Source organism: Lycium barbarum, chromosome 9 (genome assembly GCF_019175385.1).
Source record: "Lycium barbarum isolate Lr01 chromosome 9, ASM1917538v2, whole genome shotgun sequence".
Classification (NCBI taxonomy): domain Eukaryota; kingdom Viridiplantae; phylum Streptophyta; class Magnoliopsida; order Solanales; family Solanaceae; genus Lycium; species Lycium barbarum.
In genome coordinates this window covers 17,603,708-17,627,933 of record NC_083345.1, presented here as the reverse complement: position 1 = coordinate 17,627,933, position 24,226 = coordinate 17,603,708, and the positions used below count along the sequence as shown (strand labels likewise).

At 33.7% G+C, this 24,226-nt stretch overlaps 3 protein-coding genes across 3 annotated transcripts; all 3 read right to left on the bottom strand.

The window, feature by feature from the left end:
* Positions 1-8,231: 8,231 nt before the first annotated feature.
* On the bottom strand, positions 8,232-8,859 carry LOC132610840 (histone H2B.3-like). The gene has a single exon (XM_060325249.1). The coding sequence runs from the start codon at positions 8,788-8,790 to the stop codon at positions 8,386-8,388; it is 405 nt and encodes a 134-aa protein (XP_060181232.1). The 5' UTR covers positions 8,791-8,859; the 3' UTR covers positions 8,232-8,385.
* A 3,743-nt stretch (positions 8,860-12,602) lies between these two features.
* LOC132611173 (potassium transporter 5-like) lies at positions 12,603-16,820 on the bottom strand. Its single transcript, XM_060325580.1, has 8 exons — positions 16,375-16,820; positions 15,867-16,092; positions 15,528-15,776; positions 15,252-15,305; positions 14,639-14,899; positions 14,362-14,529; positions 13,983-14,237; positions 12,603-13,871 (listed from the first exon to the last, which is right to left on the bottom strand). The coding sequence occupies exons 1-8, from the start codon at positions 16,501-16,503 to the stop codon at positions 12,985-12,987; spliced, it is 2,229 nt and encodes a 742-aa protein (XP_060181563.1). The 5' UTR covers positions 16,504-16,820; the 3' UTR covers positions 12,603-12,984.
* A 3,352-nt stretch (positions 16,821-20,172) lies between these two features.
* On the bottom strand, positions 20,173-24,226 carry LOC132610774 (potassium transporter 5-like). Its single transcript, XM_060325143.1, has 7 exons — positions 23,882-24,226; positions 23,217-23,465; positions 22,896-22,949; positions 22,281-22,541; positions 21,813-21,980; positions 21,460-21,714; positions 20,173-21,182 (listed from the first exon to the last, which is right to left on the bottom strand). The coding sequence occupies exons 1-7, from the start codon at positions 24,159-24,161 to the stop codon at positions 20,173-20,175; spliced, it is 2,277 nt and encodes a 758-aa protein (XP_060181126.1). The 5' UTR covers positions 24,162-24,226.

Below are 24,226 nucleotides of genomic sequence, written 5' to 3'. Positions count from 1 at the left end.
CGAAATATTTAGAACAAGTTGTTTTGTGGTGTGTAAGCATTTCTTGATTGGCTGTCTTGCTCCTTGTCAAATATGCGCTCCTATTTAATTTGAAGATTATGGTGTCGGATAAATCATCATTTTGGTTCGAGTGTCAAGACTGGTCTTTGAATGATTAAAACACTTTTAAAAACAAGCCCCTAGTACTATCACTCTATGTTATCCCATGAAGTGAACTGTATGTGTTTAGTCTCTTTGAGATATAATGAATCAGTTTTTTTTTTTTATCGGTCTTCCATGCTTCTTTTTATTTTCATTAGCTCATTCCTGCCATTTTAGATCACTGTCGAAGTGTTAAGTTGGCTGCTGTATTTCTATAAAATGCTCTGTTGCCACTACTACATGCATATTCTAGAGCCTCTGAGGATAGCTGGACAAATCTTGTTTGAGAATTCTTTCTTTTCCAAAACTGTTTGTTTCATATGCATTCATCCCTGAGAGGTCGTTTAAGTTATAGTATAACTACAACATGTTAAAACTAATCCACCTATTAAGGAAAAATAGTGTGACTACTTGATAGAAAGGTTAACTGTTAGTAAAATAATAAATCAGATTAGTTTAAGAATGACAATATGGCATGTTTGGCCTTCGTATAGAATAAATACTGATGCTACTGTAGTTCATTAAATGTGGCTATCCGATATTGTTGAGTGTAGTTTAACATATACCTGTTCTGGTTTGACATTTCTCCTTCTGATGACACATTTTATTGTAACAATTCAATATGTTAGTAAACTCTAGGATGGCATTCTACCTAATCGTTAGCCTGCTTATGGTTCGTTTGAATGTTGACACTGTCCAAGGCCATATATTTATTGAAGCATCACTTACAACCCATTTGCCATCAGTCATGTGCTATTAAGACTCATATGCCTCTGTTGATGCCAAAGCCTCTGCCTAATTTGTTCGATTAAGTGTACAACAGTCTCTGTAGATGCTTGGTTGCATGCTCTTGTGTTACCTTCTACTGAATCTGAAACTATTCTGCATTCTTGCATATAGTCGTTACCCTTAAAAGCCTCACATGAACCTGCCTAATGCATATTTTCTCCAGATGTCCTGTCCAAAACTGAAATTTTGTTATTTGTTAATCCATTGTTGGAAAACACCCCTCTTGCTTCTGTCGAGAAATGCTATTTCCCATTTTATTTGGTTTCTGTATCTTCCCCAGTCAAAGGTCGTTGTTACTGTTGATACGACATGCACGAAACTAGAAAATATGAATGTATAATAGTTGAAGATCACTGCTAGTAGTGTAAAACTAATCAAATATCGTAATCGTTTTTTATTTGTCGCATCTTCTGATTTTTTTTTTTATGAGTTAGGAAGGTTAGTTTCAGTCTTGGTATTATTCAAGTTGTACAACTGTTTCCTCTCCAGTCCAGTTTCATTTCAATTTGGTTATGTTCATTTTCGAATTCATGTGTAATAGGTATTCCTATAGGTGAAGTATATATACATAATCTACTGATCTTCTTTGAATTTATATGTTACATGTTTAATCTCATTCGTTGATTATATACTAATCCTTTTCTTTCGTTTTTATGCATGACTATCGCATACGAGTCCGAGGGACTCGTGTTCTTCCACATTTGGCGTTGGGCTAAAAGCCCAACATGACCTCTCTCTCCTGTCCAATTCCAATCCGCAGCCTGCAAGAAAAAAAAAATGTTGTTGGGCCGAGGCCCAAATGGCGGAATATATGGCAGCATATATACAAAAAGAAAGAAACGAGTTTTGGGCCAAAGCCCAATAACATGAACAGTGTCACAGCAGTTAGACCTTAAATGGGCCAGATCCATTTAATTGTTGTGTATTTTGCTCTATATGACTAACATCTCATCTTATTTTGTTTTCTTAAGCTAGATGAATTCTAGTAAATTAGTGGGTTAGCTTTAGCATAGCAGGTAGTTAGTTTAAGAAAGACTAACAATCAATTCCATAAGTTTATTCTCTTCTTTTTATGTTAAAACTATTTATAATGTCTAATATTATTTTATTTGGAATAATTGATTTGAAAAATAGCATGACTATATATTTCGAGTTAAGAGAATCATATTTTATTCCAAAACGTCACTAATATGTAAATATAAATTCAAGCATATTTTATAAATAGCTCTTTAAGTTTGAATCAATCATGCATATTTTAGCTAAGCATAGTTAATGAGAAATAATAAAAAGGAAAAAGGGAAAACTCACTTCCTCTTGAATCCTATTCATAAGCCTAGATTTTTCTACATTGCTATATTCATATAACATAATTTATCCAAAGTTCAAAATTGCTAAATCTCTTCTCAAAAGCTATTATTTATGGGAAAATTATCATATTTCCTACAAGTCTTATCTTGAATAGCATTTACTATATTTTCATATAAGGTTTTAGCAACATTTTAAGCTTTATTTAAATAAGCATTTAAAATTCTCTTTTATGCAAACTATCTTTTATAAGTTTTATTTCTAAATAGCAGTTTATTTAAAGCCTTAGTAATATTTACAAGTTTTATTTAAAATGACATTCAAAGTCCTCTTTTATACAAATTCTCACCTTCATTAATTAACCTAAGTTTGGCCGGATAACCGTAGTTAACAGATTCTAAAGGATGCCTAACTCATTCCCTTTAGGATAATATAGAACCCTTACCTAGAATCACACTGATTAAGCAGACTATTAGCGGAGGTTTAGTTTTAACTTTATCTTAGCTAACAATTAGGTGTCCTAATTCACCGTTAAATTAATTAGGTGGCGACTCCTTAAAACAATCTAATAGGAATCACCAATATGTTGTACTCTACTTTAACCCGGTTTAAAAGGGGTATGACAGACGCTCCATTGTATCTCTCAAAGCTAAGTGACATTTCATTGAAAAAAAAAATCTACTTTTTCCGTTCACTTTTACTTGTTCACTATAAATTTTACACATTTTTTAAGAAATAATAAATGAAGTGCATATTTTACAATGAGGCCTATATTAATTGATGTATAATTGCATTGGATTTGAAAAATAATTTGGAATGAGTAATTAATGCTTAGGGCAAAACAGGAAAAATAATTTTTTTCTCTTAATATGCGAAAATTGACAAGTAAAAGTAAAAATTTATTTATGAAACAGTTGACAAATAAAAGTGAACGGAGGACGTAGCATGTTTTCTTTACTTTACATCTATTAATTACTTCTGTCATTTATCTTCACACTAATATTAGCATCCACATTCGTCATGTATGATGCACGTGTGATGATGCTTACATTAAATCTTTTTCTCTTTGTTTTGTATCCAATCGATCTAAAATAAACCTTTTTGATGTACTCTTTTCATTTCATAATAAGAAGTGTTTTTAACTTATGCAAATCCCTTAAGAAATTGTTTACTCTTTAAAATTATGAGTATTTTTACTAACATATTTATAATTAATGCCTAGAAATATAAAAGCTACTTAATTATAAATAAGGGTAAGTTTAGAAGAATAAGATTAATTTCTTCTTAAAATTCTAAAACACCACTTATTTTGAAATAAAATGAAAAGTCTAAAATACCACTTATTATGGAACGGAAGAAGTAATAACTAATAAATAGTAATTGATTTCTTCGTTCTTCAACCGCTTCGTCCTTGATTACATCCCACGTACGTGCTAGTAAAAGTAAGATAATTTCTGTTTAAAGTAACTCGTTTGAAGGATTTATTAATCACTCTTAAAGTGAATTTGAGGGTTTTATTAGATAGAAGAAAAGTTGCATTACTCAATTAGTCAAAAAATTATAATAGTTGGTTTATTTACACGTTAAAATGGCCTAAAAGTAGTGCTCCAATTAGCCTACTCTAATGAGTCATTGAGTTGCAATTTATTTTGAATCAGAAAACATTAAAATATCACCATCTACATACCCAAATCAATTTAATAGGACTCATACTGACTCATGAGACAAGTCCAACCATAAAATTAATTTTCTTAGACAACAAACTTAAGGGTCGTTTGATAGAAGGTATAAGCTGGGATATCCCAACACTAATTTTTATATCATGTTTGGTAAAAGGTATAAATTTATCCTGGGATAAATTTATACCTTGTACCAAACATGGTACAAAAATTAGTGTTGGATATCCCAGCTAGGGGTGTACATGGACTGGGTTGGTTCGGATTTTTTAAACACCAAACCAAACCAATTGCGTCGGGTTTTAAAATTTATACACCAAACCAAACCAATAAAATTCGGGTTTTCTCGGGTTGTTCGGTTTTCTCGGATTTTTCGGGTTTTTTTCGGAATAGTCTTGATACAAAACATATAACTTTTACTTTAAATATTTCTTTAGTCCTAGTAAGATACAATTATATAATTAAGGCGTTTCTTAAGAAAATAACACAAAATGTGAGAAGAGTGATGACATTGTAATAAAATTGTCACGACCCAACTAGGGGCCGCGACGGGTACCCGGAGCTAGATACCGAGCACCGCTCACTCTACTACTCATTTTACTCATCTAATGACCTTTTGCCAGTTTTACGCATGAAAGTATAGGAAACATAATTTGTATCAAAACATAAGTACTTTATATACATATGCCTCTCGGCCATCAAAATAATATATACATAATAATAGCATCTTTTGAGACCACCTGACCCACACTACGTATCTACGAGCCTCTACTGTCATAATGAATACATAGACGGAACAAGACTCCGTTGTGCCCAAAATATATATATATATATACACATATGTACCAAAAGGGAAATCATAAGCACCTCCGAACAATGGAGTGCTCTCAACAGCTGGCAGCTCCTAAATATCTGGATCAAGCTCGCCTCCCTGTCTACCTGTGGGCATGAACACAGCGTCCAAGAGAAAGGACGTCAGTACGAATGTTGTACTGAGTATGAGAGGCATAAACAATGAAGAAGGACAACAATAATATAGTGCGAGCATCAATAAGAACATCTGAATCTGAATAATAATCATAAGAGAAGAAATGCATGTTGTCTTACTCATACTTATCATAATATCATAAATGCATGACATGCAAGCTGCCCGTCCATGTCGGAACGGTGTGATCATCAATAAAATAAGCCCGCGTCCAGGCCTCCCGCGTCCGGGGTACCATCTCATGCCGCCCACTAGTGGTGTCTGCCCATGCCAGAAGGTCATGGTGTATCCATATAGCTGCCCGCCTTGGCGGTGACTGCCCGGCCAACTAGGCACGGTGTGAAATGCTCATGACATGCTTATCACAAAATACTCATAATAATATGCTCATCATAAAATACTTATCTGATCATAATACATGCATAAGGCTCAAGATCAACCTTATTCTATCGGGGTGACGTAAGGTCGTGATCCCCCGATTCCATTATGGAGCAATTACTGATATTCTGCCTCACCTTGAAGGAACTGGTATATAAGGTGAGTGTAAGCGATGAATAACGTCATTATCATGCTAGCTTCATCGTATCATATCTCTCATATTATGTAGACATTATGGCTTTAGTCTTATAGTTTTTCGGACTATAGGAACTCGTGGAGTAGATAGGAATTCAAGTTATAAGATTCATGCCATTAGAAGGAAAGGACTGGCCTCACATACCTTGGTCGTTTCGCTAGGCTATCGCTCACTTGCTCTCTTTCAATATCACGTCGTTACCTTCATGAGAGAATTCGAATTATCATTAGTTAATCGGCTACAATGACGCATCATCAATTGTAGGAAAAGTTGGGCAACACTTCCTTTGTTTATACTACTTTTCCCATGTTCTATATTAACTCCCAACATTCACCATACTACTCACAATATCACAATCAACAATCATCATTTGTGCACAATTAGCAAAATCCACCATTTTCCTCCAATTTTCCTATATTTCTACTTCTAACTCTTCTTTGTGTTTCCACACATTTAACGTTTTTTTTTTCATGTTATATACATCATTATAACGTATTCGTAATCACAACTCTCCAACTTTCATGATTCAATTCCACTATCATGCACCTATGTCGCTATTCACTCAATAATGACCCATTTCTATGTTCTTCTATATTTCAAGCATGTGAACCTTTCAATACCTCAAACAACATGAATTTATCATGGAACTTACCTTGGATGATGGTTGAACAAGTCTTAAGTTGAATTGCTTCACTTAGACAAAACCCTAGTTCCACCTTCTTTGGAATTTCTTGACTTAGATAATCCTTTGATGTGTTCTTACACTTGCTTTCATGAATTTAGTGTTGTTGGTCTTAGTCTTCCCTTGATTCTTTTGAACTTTGTGGATGAAGTGTTTGGAGAGTTCTAGAAGTCTCTTGAGTTGTATGGATGAATAATGAAATGTAATGAAGCCTAAGTCCCTTTTAATAATCACAAAATCTGATCTTTAATGAATTCTTGTCAGGATGAACAGTGGTCGTAAACCACCATTTACGAATCGTATACTGATTTACGGTCCGTCCTCCATGGCCGTATTTAAGCATTTAAGAAACAGAAAGTTTGGCTGAAGAACATGGCAGTTTACGACCTGGGTTTACGGTCCGTAAACCAGTTTACGGGTCGTATACTGGGTCGTATTTAACCATTTCAACACTTGACAGAAACTTGAGATTTTTGGGAGGCTGGAGGACGATTGCACTATACGGTCCGTAAATCACTTTACGGGTCGTATAGTGCCCTTTACGACCACTGTGCTGAAAATTTTCCGCCACCTTCTTATTTCCAAAAATTCATAATTAGCCATCCCGACTTAATAAAACATCATACACGCAAGCCCTTCATTGTTCTACTCATCACACAAGTACGGAAAAATTTCTGAGGTGTAACAAAAATATTCAACAAAAGCTAATATAATCGGTTAAAATAAATATTGCTAACTAACAAGCCATAAAAAAAGACCATAATCTAAAAATACTAAGTCATGCTAAAATAAGTATTAATTATATGACAAAGAAAAAAAACTTAAGTTATGTATTTTTACTCTCTAAATCAATTATGCAAAACTAAAGAATAGATATCCAACATTATTATCATTTCTAGTGGTAAATTGAATTTCTTTTATTAGGATTAGTGTTGAGTTGGTTTGGTTTGAACTTTATTTGAGTTACTAACATCCATAGGATATAAAACTTATTGACATTCAAAATTCTAAGTTCAAGCTTGAATAATATGATAATAGATAAAAAAATTACGAAAAAATTTAAGAAAAATATTTATAAATTACTTTACAAATAAATATTTTTATGTATAAAATATTTTAAAAATTGAATACATGTAATGTCGGGTTGGTTTGGTTCGGTTTGACTTTTTTTAGTTAAAACCAAACCAAACCAATTATGGTCGGGTTTTTTTTTTCAACACCAAACCAAGTCAAACCAAACCACTAGTCGGGTTTTTTTCTCGGTTTATCGGTTTGGTCGGTTTACTTTCTACACTCCTAATCCCAGCTTATACCTTCTTATCCCACTTATACTAGAATTATTTTATACCATCTTTTAGATGGTATAAAATAATCTCAATAGATGGGATAAATTAGTCCCGGGATTATAATCCCAGGATAATTTCGACTATCTACCAAACGACCCCTTACTGCATTTGGTAGTTTTTTTTTTTTTGGTAGCTTTGTTCAAAACCTGGCAGGACAAGAAACAAGGGTATTTCACATTGTATGATGCCTATTTCCATGGGGAAAAAAATCCTATATTGAAGGAAAACTAAGAGATTTTGATCCAAAAAACATACTAGTTCCGTCTCAATTTAAATGTATTAGTTTGGAATTTAAGAAATAGAGAAAGACTTTTAAATCTTAAATCTTGTAATTCTAAATTAAAGATATACATAATATATTAAAATGTCATTTAAATTTTGTTATTATAAACTTATCACGTAAAATATTTTAATTATCAAGTAATTAAATATGGAAAGAAGCATTCTTTTTTAAATAGACAAAACAAGAAAGTAAGATACTCCCTCCATTTCATAATAATAGATTTTTAGTTTTTTTAATTTTTTTCAAAATAAATGATGTTTTAGGATTTCAAAAATATTTTAGAAAAATTCTTCCAAAATTAACCTTATTTAAATAATCAAGGAGCTAAAAGAATCACTTATTATGAAACTGAGGGAATACTTAAATTGGAACAGACAATATTTTTCATGTTCAGCAATTCATGGGCAGTAGAATTTTCTTTAAAAAAAGACAAAAAACAAAAGACGAAACTAAGAATGGTAAATGAAGTTTCCCTTACATTAATATTTCACAGTCAAAACAGAGGGAAAAATAGTTACAAAATGCAGTATTGTAAAACTCTATGCCGAAAACCAACCAATTTTTCTTCTTTATATCACTAAACCAAACAGATAAAAATAAAATTCTAAGAGCTGGTGAATTTGGTAACAGCCTTAGTGCCTTCAGATACAGCATGCTTAGCCAATTCACCAGGAAGTACAAGTCTCACAGCAGTCTGAATTTCCCTTGAAGTAATCGTAGGCTTCTTATTATACCTAGCCAATCTGGAAGATTCTTGAGCAAGCTTCTCAAATATATCATTAATAAAACTGTTCATAATACCCATAGCTTTGCTTGAAACACCGATGTCGGGATGAACTTGCTTGAGAACCTTGAAGATGTAAATCTTGTAGGTTTCAATAGACTTTTTTGATCTCTTCTTTTTTTTGTCACCAGCAACGGCAGCGTCTTTTGGGAGTTTTTTTCCGGCCTTTGATGATTTCTCGGCTTTTTCGGCTACTGGCTTCTTCTCTGCCTTTGGTGGTGCCATTGTTGAGGAAATCTGAGAGAAAATTTGAGAAGTTTGTAGGTAATTTGAATTGTGTGAGGAGAAGTGGATATAGCGAATTTGTTATATAGTAGGTTGGGGCTAGATTCTCATTGGTTATTTTCTTATGACGGGGATCGTGAGTTGAGCCGTTGATGAGATAGTCAATCGACGGTGTAGAGTAAAGGACCATTCGGATTGTATTAGATCCTTAGTAGTAGTATTCTCTTCTCTTCATTTTTTTTTTTTTTGTGGGCGGGGCCGCGGGCGTGGGTGAGGGCCTTTTTTGTAGTATATACTTATTAATTGAGATCAAAGAATAAACGAGGATGATTTAGTCAAATTATCCTTTTTATTTATGTTTCTTTAAAGTACGTTAAAAAATAAAAATGACAAGTAAAATGGACCAGATGGAGTAACAATTTAATTTTAAACTTCTCATTTTATCTTTAATAAGATGATTTATAATCACACAAATATCTATTACTTATTTTAAACCACAAATTTTAAAAATCTTCATTTCATTCTTAAACTCCATAGTCTATACATATTCAAACACCTTCACAAAAAATGGAATTTGGGATGTATGGAATATAAGATACTCCCCTTGTCCCAAAAAGATTGTCTTAATTTAAAAAATAAAGGAAGACTTTTGAAATGTGTGGTCAAAATAAGCCTAAGGTATTTGTGTGGCTATAAATCATCTCATAAAGTTAAATTGTTTCTAAATATTAAAATGTGTCAATATTTTTGGGACAAACTAATAAGAAAATTAATACGATTTTTTTGGGACGTAGTATGAAATGTAAAAAGTTACCCCCGCCGGGAGTTTAAACATCCCATGCGGATAAAATTTTACCGTATGAAATACGGAGTACGTATTTATAACACATGCGTTCCTCAGCTTGCTTCTAGGAGAAAACCTCTTTCTACACTGGACAAAAGAAGATGTAGCCTTTGTAAAATTCGATTATTCCATAAATCTTCATCGAAATAAGTATTCTTTTTAGCAGACGTCTGTTCCTTCTTGCATGACCAATTCTAAAATTTCAGATTTCATTGGAGAAAAGAATGGGAAACAGAAAATAAAACCAATACGAGAACCAAGTTATTATGTTACAAATTGAGTTAAAGATATACAATACAACATGTTTTTTTTAACAATTATGTAACTCTACCTCCTTATACGCTTGGTTGGTAAATTGGCAATTAAAGATCTATCAAGATTCTCTATTAATTTAGACAGGTGCTTGGTGAACATGCACGAAATAAACTGATATCCCCTGCACTCGAAAGTAATCCTACCACTACTAGGATATGTTAGAGCCCGTTTGGATTGGTTTGTAAGTTGCTTATAAGTTGCTTATAAGCTGTTTTCAGCTTTTTTGAGTGTTTGGCTGGCCAGCTTAAAGTCATTTTGTGCTTAAAATAAGCTTAAAAAAATAATTGAGCTCATTTGACTTAACTTATCTAAAGCAGCTTATAAGCCAAAAAAAATAAGTTAGACTACCCCAACTTTTTTTTTTTGCTGCAAACAGCTTATAGGCATAAGCCCATCCAAACAGGCTCTTAGTCGGACTCTTCACTTTCGGTGCCGCATCCGTGTCGACACGACAAGGGTGTGGGATCGGTACCCGATCTGGTCAACCCATTTTGGATACTTCGACTTAAATCGACGTAGAAATTCTGTACAGATTCAATGATTTCTTTAATCAAAACTAAAGCTAAGGTGAAATTGAAGAAAATGAAATAACTTGTATATAAAAATTTCTGTATCACTCTGTTACCTTTTATCTCCTTTGGGGATTCTCCTCTTAATCAATATTTTTTCCTCAAGTTTTCCACATAATATTCCATAATTTAGTTTTTATAACTCTATTTTTAGATATTTGAATTTTTTTTAGCCGAATTCCCGCATTCTCATCCATAACTGGATTTGTATCCCCGAATCTTAAAATTTAGATCATGAAGGATCCGACATCTAGATCCGCACCCATATCGGACACCCGCACCCAAGTCCGAGTAACTTTAGGTACTAGGATCAAGTGTCAGCACTATACAGGAACCAACTAGTAGGACCAGGTTCTTTACCCTGCAACAACTATTCATCAAAAACTGCATGTTTGTTAATCATAAAACTCGATGTCTAACACAAACATTGACCGGTAACTACTTGATCAAAAGTTACATGAATATATGGTACTCCTTTAACCTCTAGTATTAGAGGCAACTCTGCAGTTTAAACATAATGTCAATAATGATGAACATCATAATAGCTGCTCCAACATATACTCATTCAATTTTACCCTAAAAAGAATCTGAGTTACTTCTCCACTGATTCAATCAAGTAGCAAAACAAAATTAAGAAACATCATGAATTCATGAATTCTAAAGAGAGCTACTATATTGAGTACTATTACTTCAATAAAAATCAATTACTCTAATTGACAAATTTTGAGCAATTATTTAGTTTCATCTACATTACTTTAGCAATTACTGTTTACCTCGGATTCAGGAAACTAATTGAATTTATAAGTGGGTATAGGATACGTGTTTGAATCTCAACAAATATCGTAGGGGATAGAGTATGTGGACGTTATGTAGGAACGCAACTGATGAAGAGTATTAATGCTTGTTGAATGACATGTAATATTTATTTGAGGAAAAACAATAAAGATGCAAATGGTCACTATGGACCAAATCAGATCTCAGAGAGAGAGAGAGTTTGTATATATGCTTTGATGTTACAAATGTTCTTGAAAATGAATAAGCCAACCCCTTCAAAGGAGGGGGATGGGTTCTATTTATAGTGTTGCCTCCAAGGGCCTTATACAATACAAGCCATTAAAATAATAATAATAATAATAATAATAATAATAATAATAATAAGGACAACTCTGAACGGATTTGGTGGGATTAGGTTGGCCGTACGGTCTGACACACGTATGATTGGTGGTTGACCATGGCAGGACGCCACTGACGTATGACTCGTGTGCAACGGCTGTACCGGACCAACGGCACGGATACTCGGGGTAACGGCCTTGAGCGACTCAGTGATGGAGGACCCGGACCAATCGATCATCCCGATCAGTTCCGGACAAGCGTTCCTCCGGTTCAGAGTGAAAGTCTTCATGTATGCTCTTGCTCCCTTCCTTCGGTTTCCCGTTTCACCGGTTTGACTCATATCCGGTTTTTACCGTATACAATTACATGAATGAAGTTGAACTATCATCACTTAAATAAAACAACACATATTCTTCAAAAGAAATTGAAAGAGCAGTAAACCTAGTAAATTTAAGTTGCATCAAGAAGAATCAACTATAAACATTTATATAGACCATAGTGGTGCCATGATTTGTACCTATTTAATACTTGAGGCGTTCTGGACTGCAGGGTTAGGCAAGAATTATTGTGACGAAAAACTGGAATATTTCGTTAAGAGCCAAATTTTTTTCAGACAAGAATCAACTTTACAAAAATGCCTAAGCTGCGCAATAAGGAAATTACATTTTCCATTGAGAAACTTTTTTTTTTCTTTGTATGATGTAGAAAGTGACTAAATATGGTCAGGAGTTGTTCTACAAACCATTTCAACTAACAAGATAAATGTGCAACACTGTTATTGCCAATGCCATAATATAAGATAATGTGCATTTGTCATGAAGAAAGAAGCCATTCAGTGCCAGTATTATTCACCATGCCCTGAAGATTCTATAAATAATTCTACTGGAAATTTACTGGAGTGATCAGGGGTCCAAATTAATGAGGAGAAATAACAGCATTCACACAAGAAACCAAACACTAAGAAGATAGTATTTTTTTTTAATTAACTATTTATTCTAATATATTATATCATATATAAACTGACAAAACGTTTACAAGATAGTACAAGATAAAACAAAAATGCTTTGCTAGCCAAAAACAACTACCCTAGCTAATTTGTTTTCTTATCTAGACATATCTTGATCTTCTCTTTCTCCAAAACAAAATAAAATACTTAGCTTATCCTATTACAAAATTTCATAAGTACTTATCCCATATAAAATCCAAACAAAACAAAGTAAAAACTACGAAACAAAACATTTTTTTCTTGTGCAAGCACCTTTTGATTGATGGAAGTTGAATATTGTAGGGTGCCTCTCCTTGTTGCCTCCGCACATTTATTTTAAACCTTAGTTTTTTCAAAAAAAAAACATCCTAAAGCTCACATGTCATTCCAACTTTCAACATGCGCTTAGTTGGTATATCAAATACTTTGTTACTCTGCCTTAAGTTCCTTTTGAGGAAACTGTATGCATAATTGATCACCACTCTTTTTGCTACACCAGATCCCTTGCCAGCGATAATGTCTTGTTCTCCTACCAAATGAACCACTCCTGTATTAGAAGCTCTCTCAAGCAGCTCGACGTCCTTCTCAATTAAGGAAGCAGCCTCTCCTTGATCGTCTCCGTTTGCTTGAATGGAGAACATGTAATCTTCCTTGATAAAGTGTTTTAGCCTCGCTACTAATAATTTCTCGAAGGGCTCTTCCTCATTACGTATGTCATTGTATCCATATCTTACCACACATCGGAACACGTAGAGATCATATGGCTTCACCCTGCGGAAGAGGAACCTTTCTTCTAGTGGCACTTTGCTTATGGGAAGTGATTTGACAGAAGCGAAGACAAGGACAGAGTGTAAAGCAGGCACATTCTCCACATAATGCTTGAAGATTGGTGGAATTCCATGAACAAGTTCAGAGTAGAAAATTGCAAGCCCTGGAAGGCGGTGATGTGAATTCGTCTGGTCCACGGTTTCCTTAACTTTTTCAGGAGAGATCTTGTTTTCTAGCTCGTAGTGATATTTCTTTCGGTACACATAGTTCCACACGTACATGATAAGCATTAGGAACATAGCGAAAGCCAGTGGAAGGTAACCGCCTTGATCAAACTTGTACAGGACTGAGCTTAGAAATATAAGCTCAACCGAAACAATGCATAGACAATAGGCGATTATAAGAAGAATGTGAGTTTTCCATATCATGATCATAACTAGTACGAGGAAGCACGATGTTAGGAACATCACAAACACCACCGCTATTCCTGTAATTGTACAATAAACAGATCGAGTTAATAATCACGAAAATAAGACCGATATTACTCAGTCAGTTCCTCCATAGAAGAAATAGAGGAAGTGCCAACAAATGGCCTCACCATAAGCATTGCCAAGCTTTTCGGTAGTCTTGAATCCAATAGTGGTAAGAACACAACAGATCATGAGAAGGTTATTGATTTCAGGAATGTAGATTTGTCCGTGATGTTTGGATGATGTATGCACAATTTTAACACGAGGAAAGCATCCTAATGCCAGGGATTGCTGGATTATAGCGAATGTCCCGGAAATCAAGGCTTGACTTGCAATGATAGCCGCTAACACTGCCACCGCAAACATTGGCCAATATATACTCTCTGCATTTATAAAGCAGAAAAAAAAAAGAAAAAAAAAAGAGGAGCACGATGTTAACTCCTCTGACAATATAAAAATGTTTACACTGTCTGTGCAATTTTAGTTGATATACACTATCATGCTTACGTGGTACGGATTTGTAGAAAGTATCAGCAACATCCTCAGTGTGTTTCGTTAAATAGGCAGCCTGACCAAGGTATGCTAATATGAGAGCCGGGTATGTAACAAAGCACATACTTACTTGTATAGATCGAACACTAAAATGACCAACATCTGCAAACAGTGCCTCAGCTCCTGCAATTATTCATCCAATATTTTACTTGTCGAAAAATTATTACAAATCTCTTTTTATTCTATTTTCAATTACTAGTAAATTTCAAGGTTGTTGGAAGGAAATTGCTACCTGTTATGCACATAACAACTCCACCAAGGGAAATCCAAGCCTCCTTTCCGTTCCTCTGAAAATAGGCTACGATGTACATAGGATTAAGAGCTCGGATAATAGTTGCATCGTAGATCGCGAAGTTGTAAACGCCAATGCCAGCAATCAATACAAACCATAAACAAAGTATAGGTGCAAATGTGTAGCCAACTTTTTCAGTTCCAAATCTTTGAAACATAAACAGCACTATCAAGATGGCTACTGCAAGCCAAACGATCCTGTCTGCATCCCAATATGGAAACGAACATTAGTCCGTATTACATAAGAATTAAGCATAACTCGCTGAATCTAATTTTTTTTTTTTTTTTTTAAAATAAAAAAATCAGTGCTTAATTGCCCTCTTCATCCTGCTGAACTGGACTTATTTTTCTTTCTTAGTTACAACTATAAAAACTTGACCTGTTTTATCTTAGGCGAAACTTTTTAATAATAAAATAAACTGGTGCTGCTTTATATTCACCGAAATTTGGTTTGATGTCTTACTAATTACTATTATTTCATTTTTTCATATTTCGATCTATTCATATACTCCTATATGCTTTCGACCAAATTAAAATGAGATGCAAATACGTACTTTCAGTCATGACGTCTGGAGCAGCTGCTTTGACTCCTCCAACAGCAGACAAAACTGGTCACATCAATTGGGAAAGAAAAAAAACAATCTCATTAGTATCATAAACTGCTACTATAAAACTAGAACTTTCAAGAAGATCATAGCTAAACAAAAAAATAAGGGGTACTCTTCAGATACAAATAGTATCATTCTTTCTAGGAGGGAACTTTATTTAATTAAGGTGTTTAAGATGCATTGTTTATGTTAGAATAAAAGAGGGAAGAATTAGTCACGTGCCTGAAATACAGGGCGTTAGGACACCATCTCCAATAACCATGGAAGTACCAAGCATTGTGGCAAATAGCAGAAAGAACTTTGCAAATTCGCTCTTTTCTAGCATCGACTTAAGCTGAGATGCCCGACGTGTACGTCTATCGGGCATATCAAGTTTAAAAGTCGACACATCCTTGTCTTCTGCCATTGTACTTGGAATCAATCCCACCTTGGAATATCGGCATATCAATGAATATAAGGCAAACGTACCCCCTGAATTTGAAACAAAATTATCAGTTAAGGAAATTAAATTAGGCATTGTAAAAGAACAAGCTAATCAAGAAAATTTGTAGTGAAAGTTACCATCTCCGTTGTCATTAGCTTGGAGAACAATAAAGACGTACTTCACGACAGGGATTAAGGTGATCGTGTACAAGATGAGAGAGAGAGCGCCTAGTACATCTTCTTCGTGCTTTATTCCACCAAGAAAGATGGATGAAAACACGTACAATGGTGACGTTCCAATATCTCCATACACCACTCCTATGCTTTGGAATGCCAGTTTTAGCATCACAGACAATCCCACTACCTGATCAACCACAAAAACGTTTTCTTGTTTATGTTTGAATAAATGTTTAAACTTTTAGATGAGATATAACATAATTTAGCAAAAACAATATAGATCCAACATCCCTTCATGTGCGAGTCTATGCTTGGTTTTTAATCAAGTGACTCATAATTTTTTTAGGGACAAATCAGAGCGATAAAGGGCTTGATCTCAGAGGATCATGACAACAAGGCTACTTTGCTACTTACAAAATGGCTCATATTTAATAATCATAATTTATTGGAAAGGAGCTAGCTAGCAAACCTTTTTGGCATCGGGCATCCTGCTGGCTTCCACATCTAAGGAATCATGTCGCCTCAACTTCAGGCTAGAACCTTTCTTTCCCTTGAGTACTTGAACATCATCTTGGCTTTCCTCAATGTTGCTCCCCATCTTTTTTAATTTATAAAAGATTGTTTTTTTAACCCTTTTTTGGTTTGAAAAAGCTGATCAAATCAAGCAAATTAAAACTAGAGGAGTTCCATCGACATGGTATTCTTATTCACCAACGAATTGGTTGCTAAAAAAAAAAAAGAGAAGAGAAGAGAGAAAACGAAGAGATGTAGGTGGGAGACACCAACGAAATGCAAATGGATGATTGAGTTCGAGATTAATACCTCAGAACTCAAACAATTAAACAAATTTCGCACAAGCGTTTCCCAACACTACAATTCTCTTATTAGACCAAACTATGAAGTTGATACCAAAATCGACTTATTGAAAATGAGTGAAGAATGTGTCTTATTTATACGAGAAGAAAACCGTTCATCTTTACGTAAATGGCGCCTAAAATGTCATGAGCAACAAACATACCAATGGATAAGCGCGTCTTACGCATCTCTGTAATTCTCAACTCTTCATATGTCCTGTTTTCTCGAACTCTCATATGTACTGTTTGTTAACTGATGGTCAATTTACGTAACTTTTAGAAATAATTAACTCATTAAAAGTTTTTAAATTTAGAAAATCAGTAAACAAAGTATACGTGGAGTATTCAAATCCAGATACTTGCTACTTTCTCCGATCCTAAATATTAGTTGTATTAGCAAATTGAATTTGTTTCGAATTATTTAATGGTTTAAAAATACATAAAGTCATTTATTGCTTTTTTATTTTTACAAATTTATCTTTAATATTTCAATTAGTGGAGTAGAAATTAAGTAATATGTTATCTTAAGATTTTATAGGTATCACGATCTCTTAATACAGATTTACTCTCACAAATGTGTATAATATATTCAACCGAAAAGGGCCAAAAATGCCTCGGACTATCGAAAAATGTCTAAATATGCCATTTGTCCACCTATTTTGCTGAAAATAGCCGTCTAATTATTTTTTGGCTCACTATGCCCTCAAAAACTAACAGCCCTTTTTTCGTTTTTTTATTTATTTATTACGTGGCTAATTTCTATTGGACGAAATCAAAATTTCACTCCACCCAAACCTATTCCCTTTATTTAAACCCTACCCGACCCAATATATATTTTTTAAAGAATGAAATTAATTTTTTTTAATTGTGTGGCATCCTATTGGCCTATTTTAAACTATCTCCTAATTAATTCAAACTGAACGCATAACTCGATATCTAATTAAAAGACTCGTACTCACCCTTAACTAAAAAAATCCAATCTCTCTTCTTTTAAAAGTTAAATCATATTCTTCGAAGCCTCAAGTTCAAGAAGACACTAACGAAGTTGCTCATTTATCAAATAGGTTCAACGAATCATTAAATGGAAGCAAATATAAAAGAAGAGATTTACTAATCAAGTATATACCTAAGATCCTAAAATGACCGGTCATAACTAATTTTTCGACATAGGTCCAAATGCTTTATCAAATAAAAAAAAGTATATAAAATAAAAAGGCGATGTTTCATTGTGGCATGCCACATGTTTGTTCAACTGTGCATTTTATCTTACTTCTTCTGAATATACCACACATATTTTATGTTAGTTTTGTATTTTATTTTTTTAAGATGCGACCACTATTTATCCCAATTATATGCTCTCTTTTCCCGGAAAAGTCAGGAAAAAAATATTCTTAGAACTCCATTATTTTTTTAGCCAAAATAATGATTTTTAGCTGTGGATTTCTTTTTATTTCATCTTTACATGCAATCATGACTATTTGTTTTAATTATGCATTTCTTCTTTTCTGGGGCGAAATTTTCAAATATATTTTTTACAAATTCGGCCTGTTAATATAATCCAAAAAATAAAAAATGTAAAAAGGTAAAATATAGTATATTAGTATTAAAATACCACGTGTGTGCATCATACATCCTTTAGGTTAAGGTCGCTCATGGGGTGAAAGCTACCAAATACCCAAGTACATGGAGAAATTAGGACCAAAATATAGGCCTATACCGAATAAAAGATGTCAAGTTCAGGAGGATCCGAAATATTATGTCTTTTAAATTTAGAAAATCAGCAAGCAAAGTATAAGTGGAGTATCCAAATACTTAATACTACTCCGATCCGAAATATTGTAAATGCAAACTGAACTTGTCTCAAATTATTTAACGTTTTAGAAAAGCAAAAAGTCATTTACTGCTTTCAAATTTTTCTAGATATATCGTTACTATTTTAATTAGTGAACTGTTAATTGGATGAGATGTTTAAGGAGAAATAAAGGATAGTTTAGACAAATTTACTCATAAATTTCAGACTATATATCAAAACATCATTCTTAAAGGTTGCATAAAATATCTTAAAAGACAAGATATACACATGACATATACTAAATATATATGCACAAATATACATACATGTCACAACACAACATACAATAATATACTAGACTTGTATGTCATGTGTGTATATACCGTGATACATAGGACATGTTGTAAATATACACCAAACATACACCAGATATACAGTGAGATACGCCGAACATACATTCATTTTCCTCCTTCAAACCACCACCATAATCACCATTCATTCCACCGTAACAATGCAAAAATCAGATCATGAAGAAGAATGCAGTTTAAGAATTTTGAGTTATTTCGTTGAGCTTATAGCCTGATTTGGTATTTGAAATCCTAACTCAAAGTTGATACAAAAACATTAATTTGAAGTTGTTGATTGATTTAAAGTGAAAAAACTTGAAACTCATGTCATATTCGGTTTTTTTAATCTGGAAACACAGGGAATCAAGGTCATTGTACTGTTGATTTGGATTCTATTTCGTGATTAAAACTGTATATTGTTTTGGAGCTTAAAAGGTGAAAAAAAATAGAAGAAGAAAAATAGGGAAGAAAGAGCAGCGGAGGGAGAGAGAGAGAGAGAGAAAAAATAGGGGAAAATATTAGGTTACTAAAATTAAACCTAAAATCAAAGGGAAATCCTTAAATTCACATATTTTGTAAACTACTATTATATCGAGTAATTATTTGAAATCCTCTACAAAACATGTAATTAAGAGTCCTTTTTCGACTTATGATCCTAGTTCTAGCAGAGTAGCAGAAGTCTCAACAACTCCCAAGTTTTACCGGCAAGTGTAAATATGATGGCATTATTGTAATTGCAGTAATTACTAATTCTGTTTTTTCTTTTACTTGTCCAGTATATTAAAAAAAAAAAAAAAAAACTTATTCACTTTAGCAAATTAAAATTAAAATTAATTTTCATTTTTTTATAATTTTATCCTTACCATTAAAAAATCATTTCTCAAACTAATAGAGTATTAATAGTCAAAATTAAATTTTCAAAACAACATTAATAAGGATAAATTAGCAAAATAATTACTTAATTAATATTTCTAAGGAGAGTGCAAAATGGAAACTAGATAAGTAAAAGGAAACAGAATAGAGTATTATTATTTGCTTTAAGGGAGTACTTCTGTGATCACTTAAACAGGACTACCCCTTCATTTGCTTCTCCATTGGTGTGATACAATCTCACTCATCCAAGTACTTTCTTTATTATATTCATAGAACCATAAAATTCCAGGAAATTAACTAGTTCATATAATAATTGTCCTGGCTGTATTATATCATTTGTTTAATTCTTCTAGAACAATTACAAACGCTTTTTTAATTTTATGGATTAATGCACAATTAATCTAAAGCTCATATGTCATTCCGACTTTTAGCATACGCTTGTGAGGGATGTCAAAAACCTTGTTACTTTGTCTCAGGTTCCTCTTCAAGAAGCTGTAGGCATAATTTATTATCACTTTCTTTGCTATACCAGACCCTTTACTCGCGATCACTTCATGTTCCCCGATCAAATGAACCACCCCAGCGCGACATGCTCTATCTACTACTTCTATTTCTATTTCTACTAATGATGCAAAATCCCCTTGTTTTTCAATATTTATAATCTCGATTTGTTCTGTATTTGAGTCCTGCTTCTCCTCGGCCTTCATTGCACCAACATTATTAATGCCTGAATCAATGTTCTCCAATTGTCTGATTCTTTCCATAGATAGTCTGTGACTTTTTATTGCAATCGAAAACAAGCAATATTCTCGTATGAACTCCTTGACCCTCTCCACCAATATTTTTTCGAAGTCCTCTTGCTCATGTCGCACATCATTGTATCCATATCTTACTACACAACGAAACACGTAGAGATCAGATGGTTGCACCCAACGGAAGAGGAATCTTTCTTCTACCGGAACTTTGCATATGGGAAGAGATTTAAAGGAAACAAACACAAGAACAGAGTGTAGACAGGGCACATTCGCGACATAATGCTTGAAAATTGGTGGGATTCCATGAACAAGTTCTGAATAGAAAATTGCAAGTCCGGGTAGGCGATGGAAATTTGTCTCGTCCATTGTTTCCTTGACCTTTTCAGGAGAAATCTTGTGATCTAACTCGAAGTTGTATTTCTTTCGATACACATAATTCCATACGCACATGATAAACATTAGGAACATAGCAAAAGCCAATGGAAGGTAACCACCTTGATCAAACTTGTAGAGGACCGAGCTTAGATACACGAGCTCAACCGTGCCAATGATTAGAGCATAGGTGATAATAAGAAGAATGTGAGTTTTCCAGATCATGATCATGACTAGTATGAGGAAAGATGATGTTAATGTCATCACAAACACCACTGCTATTCCTGTAATTGAGCGACACAAATGGTTTGTAACGTGTTAGATATATATTTCCTTTAAGGCAGGGTTAATTTCACATATGATCACTGAACTTCTTCCACTATGATAGTAAAGTTATTAAACTTTACCCATTATAACGAGCAAACCAACTAATTAAATGTTACTTTAATTTACTATTAAAGTGGGTAAAATTTTGTGACTTTACTTTATAATTGGTACAGTTCAATTACTTTAATGTGACAAAAAATAATTTTGTTACTTTACTAGGATGGTTGAGCTTACCATAAGCGTTGCCAATCTTTTCAGTAGTCCTGAATGCGAGAGTAACAACAACACAAGCCAACATGAGAAGGTAATTGATTTCAGGGATATAGACTTGTCCATGATGTTTGGTTGATGTATGTACAATTTTAACACGAGGAAAACATCCTAATGCAAGGGACTGTTGGATTACAGCGAAAGTCCCAGAAATCATCGCTTGACTTGCAATGATGGCTGCGAACACCGCCACCACATACATTGGCCAATATATGCCATCTGCATTTGTAAATCAAAAAAACGGAGTTTTAACTTTTCTACACTAATCGCTGTAAACATTCTTACACTGAAAAGGAAGACTTAAATATTAGGCTTACGGGGTATAGACTTGAAAAAAGTTTCAGAAACATCATCTGCGTTCTTCCTTAAAAAGGAAGCTTGACCAATGTATGCTAATATGAGCGCTGGGTATGTCACGCAACACATGCTAATCTGTACAGACCGAACCGTAAAATGACCAACATCTGCAAATAATGCCTCCGTTCCTGCGATTCATTATTCACTATTTTACTCTTCATAAAAATTGCTCGATTACACACTCTTCCTTAACCAAAAAATATGCTTATTTGTATCGATTCTTAAACCAAATTTACCAATTTAACCTTAGGAGTCAAATATTAAGGTGAAATATATACTTATTGCTTATCCATGGTTTGGTGATCAAAATTTATATTGCTTGCATTTATCGCTGCCAAGACCGCGTTGGGGAAAAAAATTGCCCTTTTACATTCTCTTTCTAAGTAAATTTTGAACTAGGTTGTAATGTTTGGAGGAGATAGATATACCTGTTATTGAAAGAACAACCCCTCCAAGGGAAATCCATGCATCTTTTTTGTTTCTCTTGAAGTAATCTATGATGTATTTAGGATTAAAAGCTTTGATAACAGTTGGATCATGCTTTAGAAAGTTGTAAATTCCAATGCCAGCATTGAGTGAGAACCACACACAAATTATTGATGCAAATGTGTAGCCAACTTTGTCAATTCCGAATCTTTGAAACGTAAACAGCAAGACCAAGATGGCAACTGAAATCCAAACAATCCTTTCTGCATTCCATGAAAACAACTACTTATCTGAATACATAAGAAGTGTAAGATATTAATTAATTAAATATAACTTGGATTAACTAGAGAGGCTAAGAAATGGCAGTATGCACTTTTAATTGGCCATCAAATTGTTATAACAGGACGATTATCTTGTTTATGAGAAAAATCCTATAAAATTTAAACCAGTATAAGGCTATACTTTTATCCCAATGAACTCAACCTCTTTTTCTTCCATTCTTCTAAAAGAATATTGACCTTTTTTCTTAGTCAGAATTTTTTTAAAACAATATAGTAAAATTTATTCTCATTATTTCAGACTATATATTATTTTAAATACGAGTAAAACTAAGTTACCTTCAGTCATGGCTTTGGGAGCTGCTTCTTTGATTCCTCCAACAGCAGACAAAACTGGCCACATCAAGAAATCAGTAAATGCATAGAGTTATTTATGTTCCATCTATTACCGGTATTAAAAATATTTGTTTAATGATCAGATCATTCATAATCTAACTACATGGTAAAACTCTATAATAAACATGATCAAATTTAGTAATCTAAATAATAGAAATAATAATTAACCTACTACCACAAGTTAAATTACAGTGATAATCTAAAATATTGTTACAATGTAAGTATAAAATGTTTCAAATAAATTAATATTTAATCGTGACGTACCTGAGATGCAGGGAGTGAGGACACCATCCCCAATAACCATGGAAGTACCAAGCATTGTTGCAGATAGCATAAAAAACTTTGCAAATTTACTGTTTTCTAGCATCGACTTAAGCTTTGATGCCCGACGTGTGCGTCTATTGGGCAACTCAAGTTTGAAAGTGGACACATCTCTATCTTCTGCCTCTTGACTTGGAATTAACCCCACCTTAGCATATCGACATATCAATGAATATATTGCAAATGTTCCTCCTGCCAAATAATTTTTCAATCTAGAGTTAAGTTTATGACTTCTACTTTCCACTTATAGCATTTTAAATTAATTCTCAAGTTGTGACATTTGTTTGGATCGAATAACTAAATGTCATGCGGAAGCTAACAAAGGAAATCTCAAAAAGAAGATAAATCAAACAAGAAAAGAAAAATATATGAAAGGGAGACACAAAAGTTTAATGTGATTCGGTCACTCAACTTACATCCACGGGCGGAGATGAACAATCCCTATATAAAAGCGAGTATAAAATATCAAGAGAAATAGCCTCAGAAAATCCACTCAAAAAAAAAAAAAGTGAGGTTCACAGCAACAAAACACATATATATGTTAGCATTAAAAAAAAAAGGGGGTACTCCATTAGAAATGGTGTAGCAGGAAAAGAGATGAAAGTTACCATCTCCGTTGTCATTAGCTCGGAGAACAATGAAGACATATTTGATGAGAGGAATCAAGGTGATAGTGTAGAAGATGAGCGACAGTACGCCAAGTATATCATCTTCGTGTTTGATCCCATTAAGAAAGGTGCTTGAGTATACGTACAGTGGCGACGTTCCAATATCACCATACACCACCCCTATGCTCTGAAACGCCAGTTGCAATATCATTGACCATTCCGCTGCCTGTTTAACCACCAAAAAAAAAAAAAAAAGCAATATCACAATAGAGTTTCTCATAATTAATCAGCTAGTGACGGATCTACATGAATTTTGTAGATTGACATAATCATGATTTTATTATT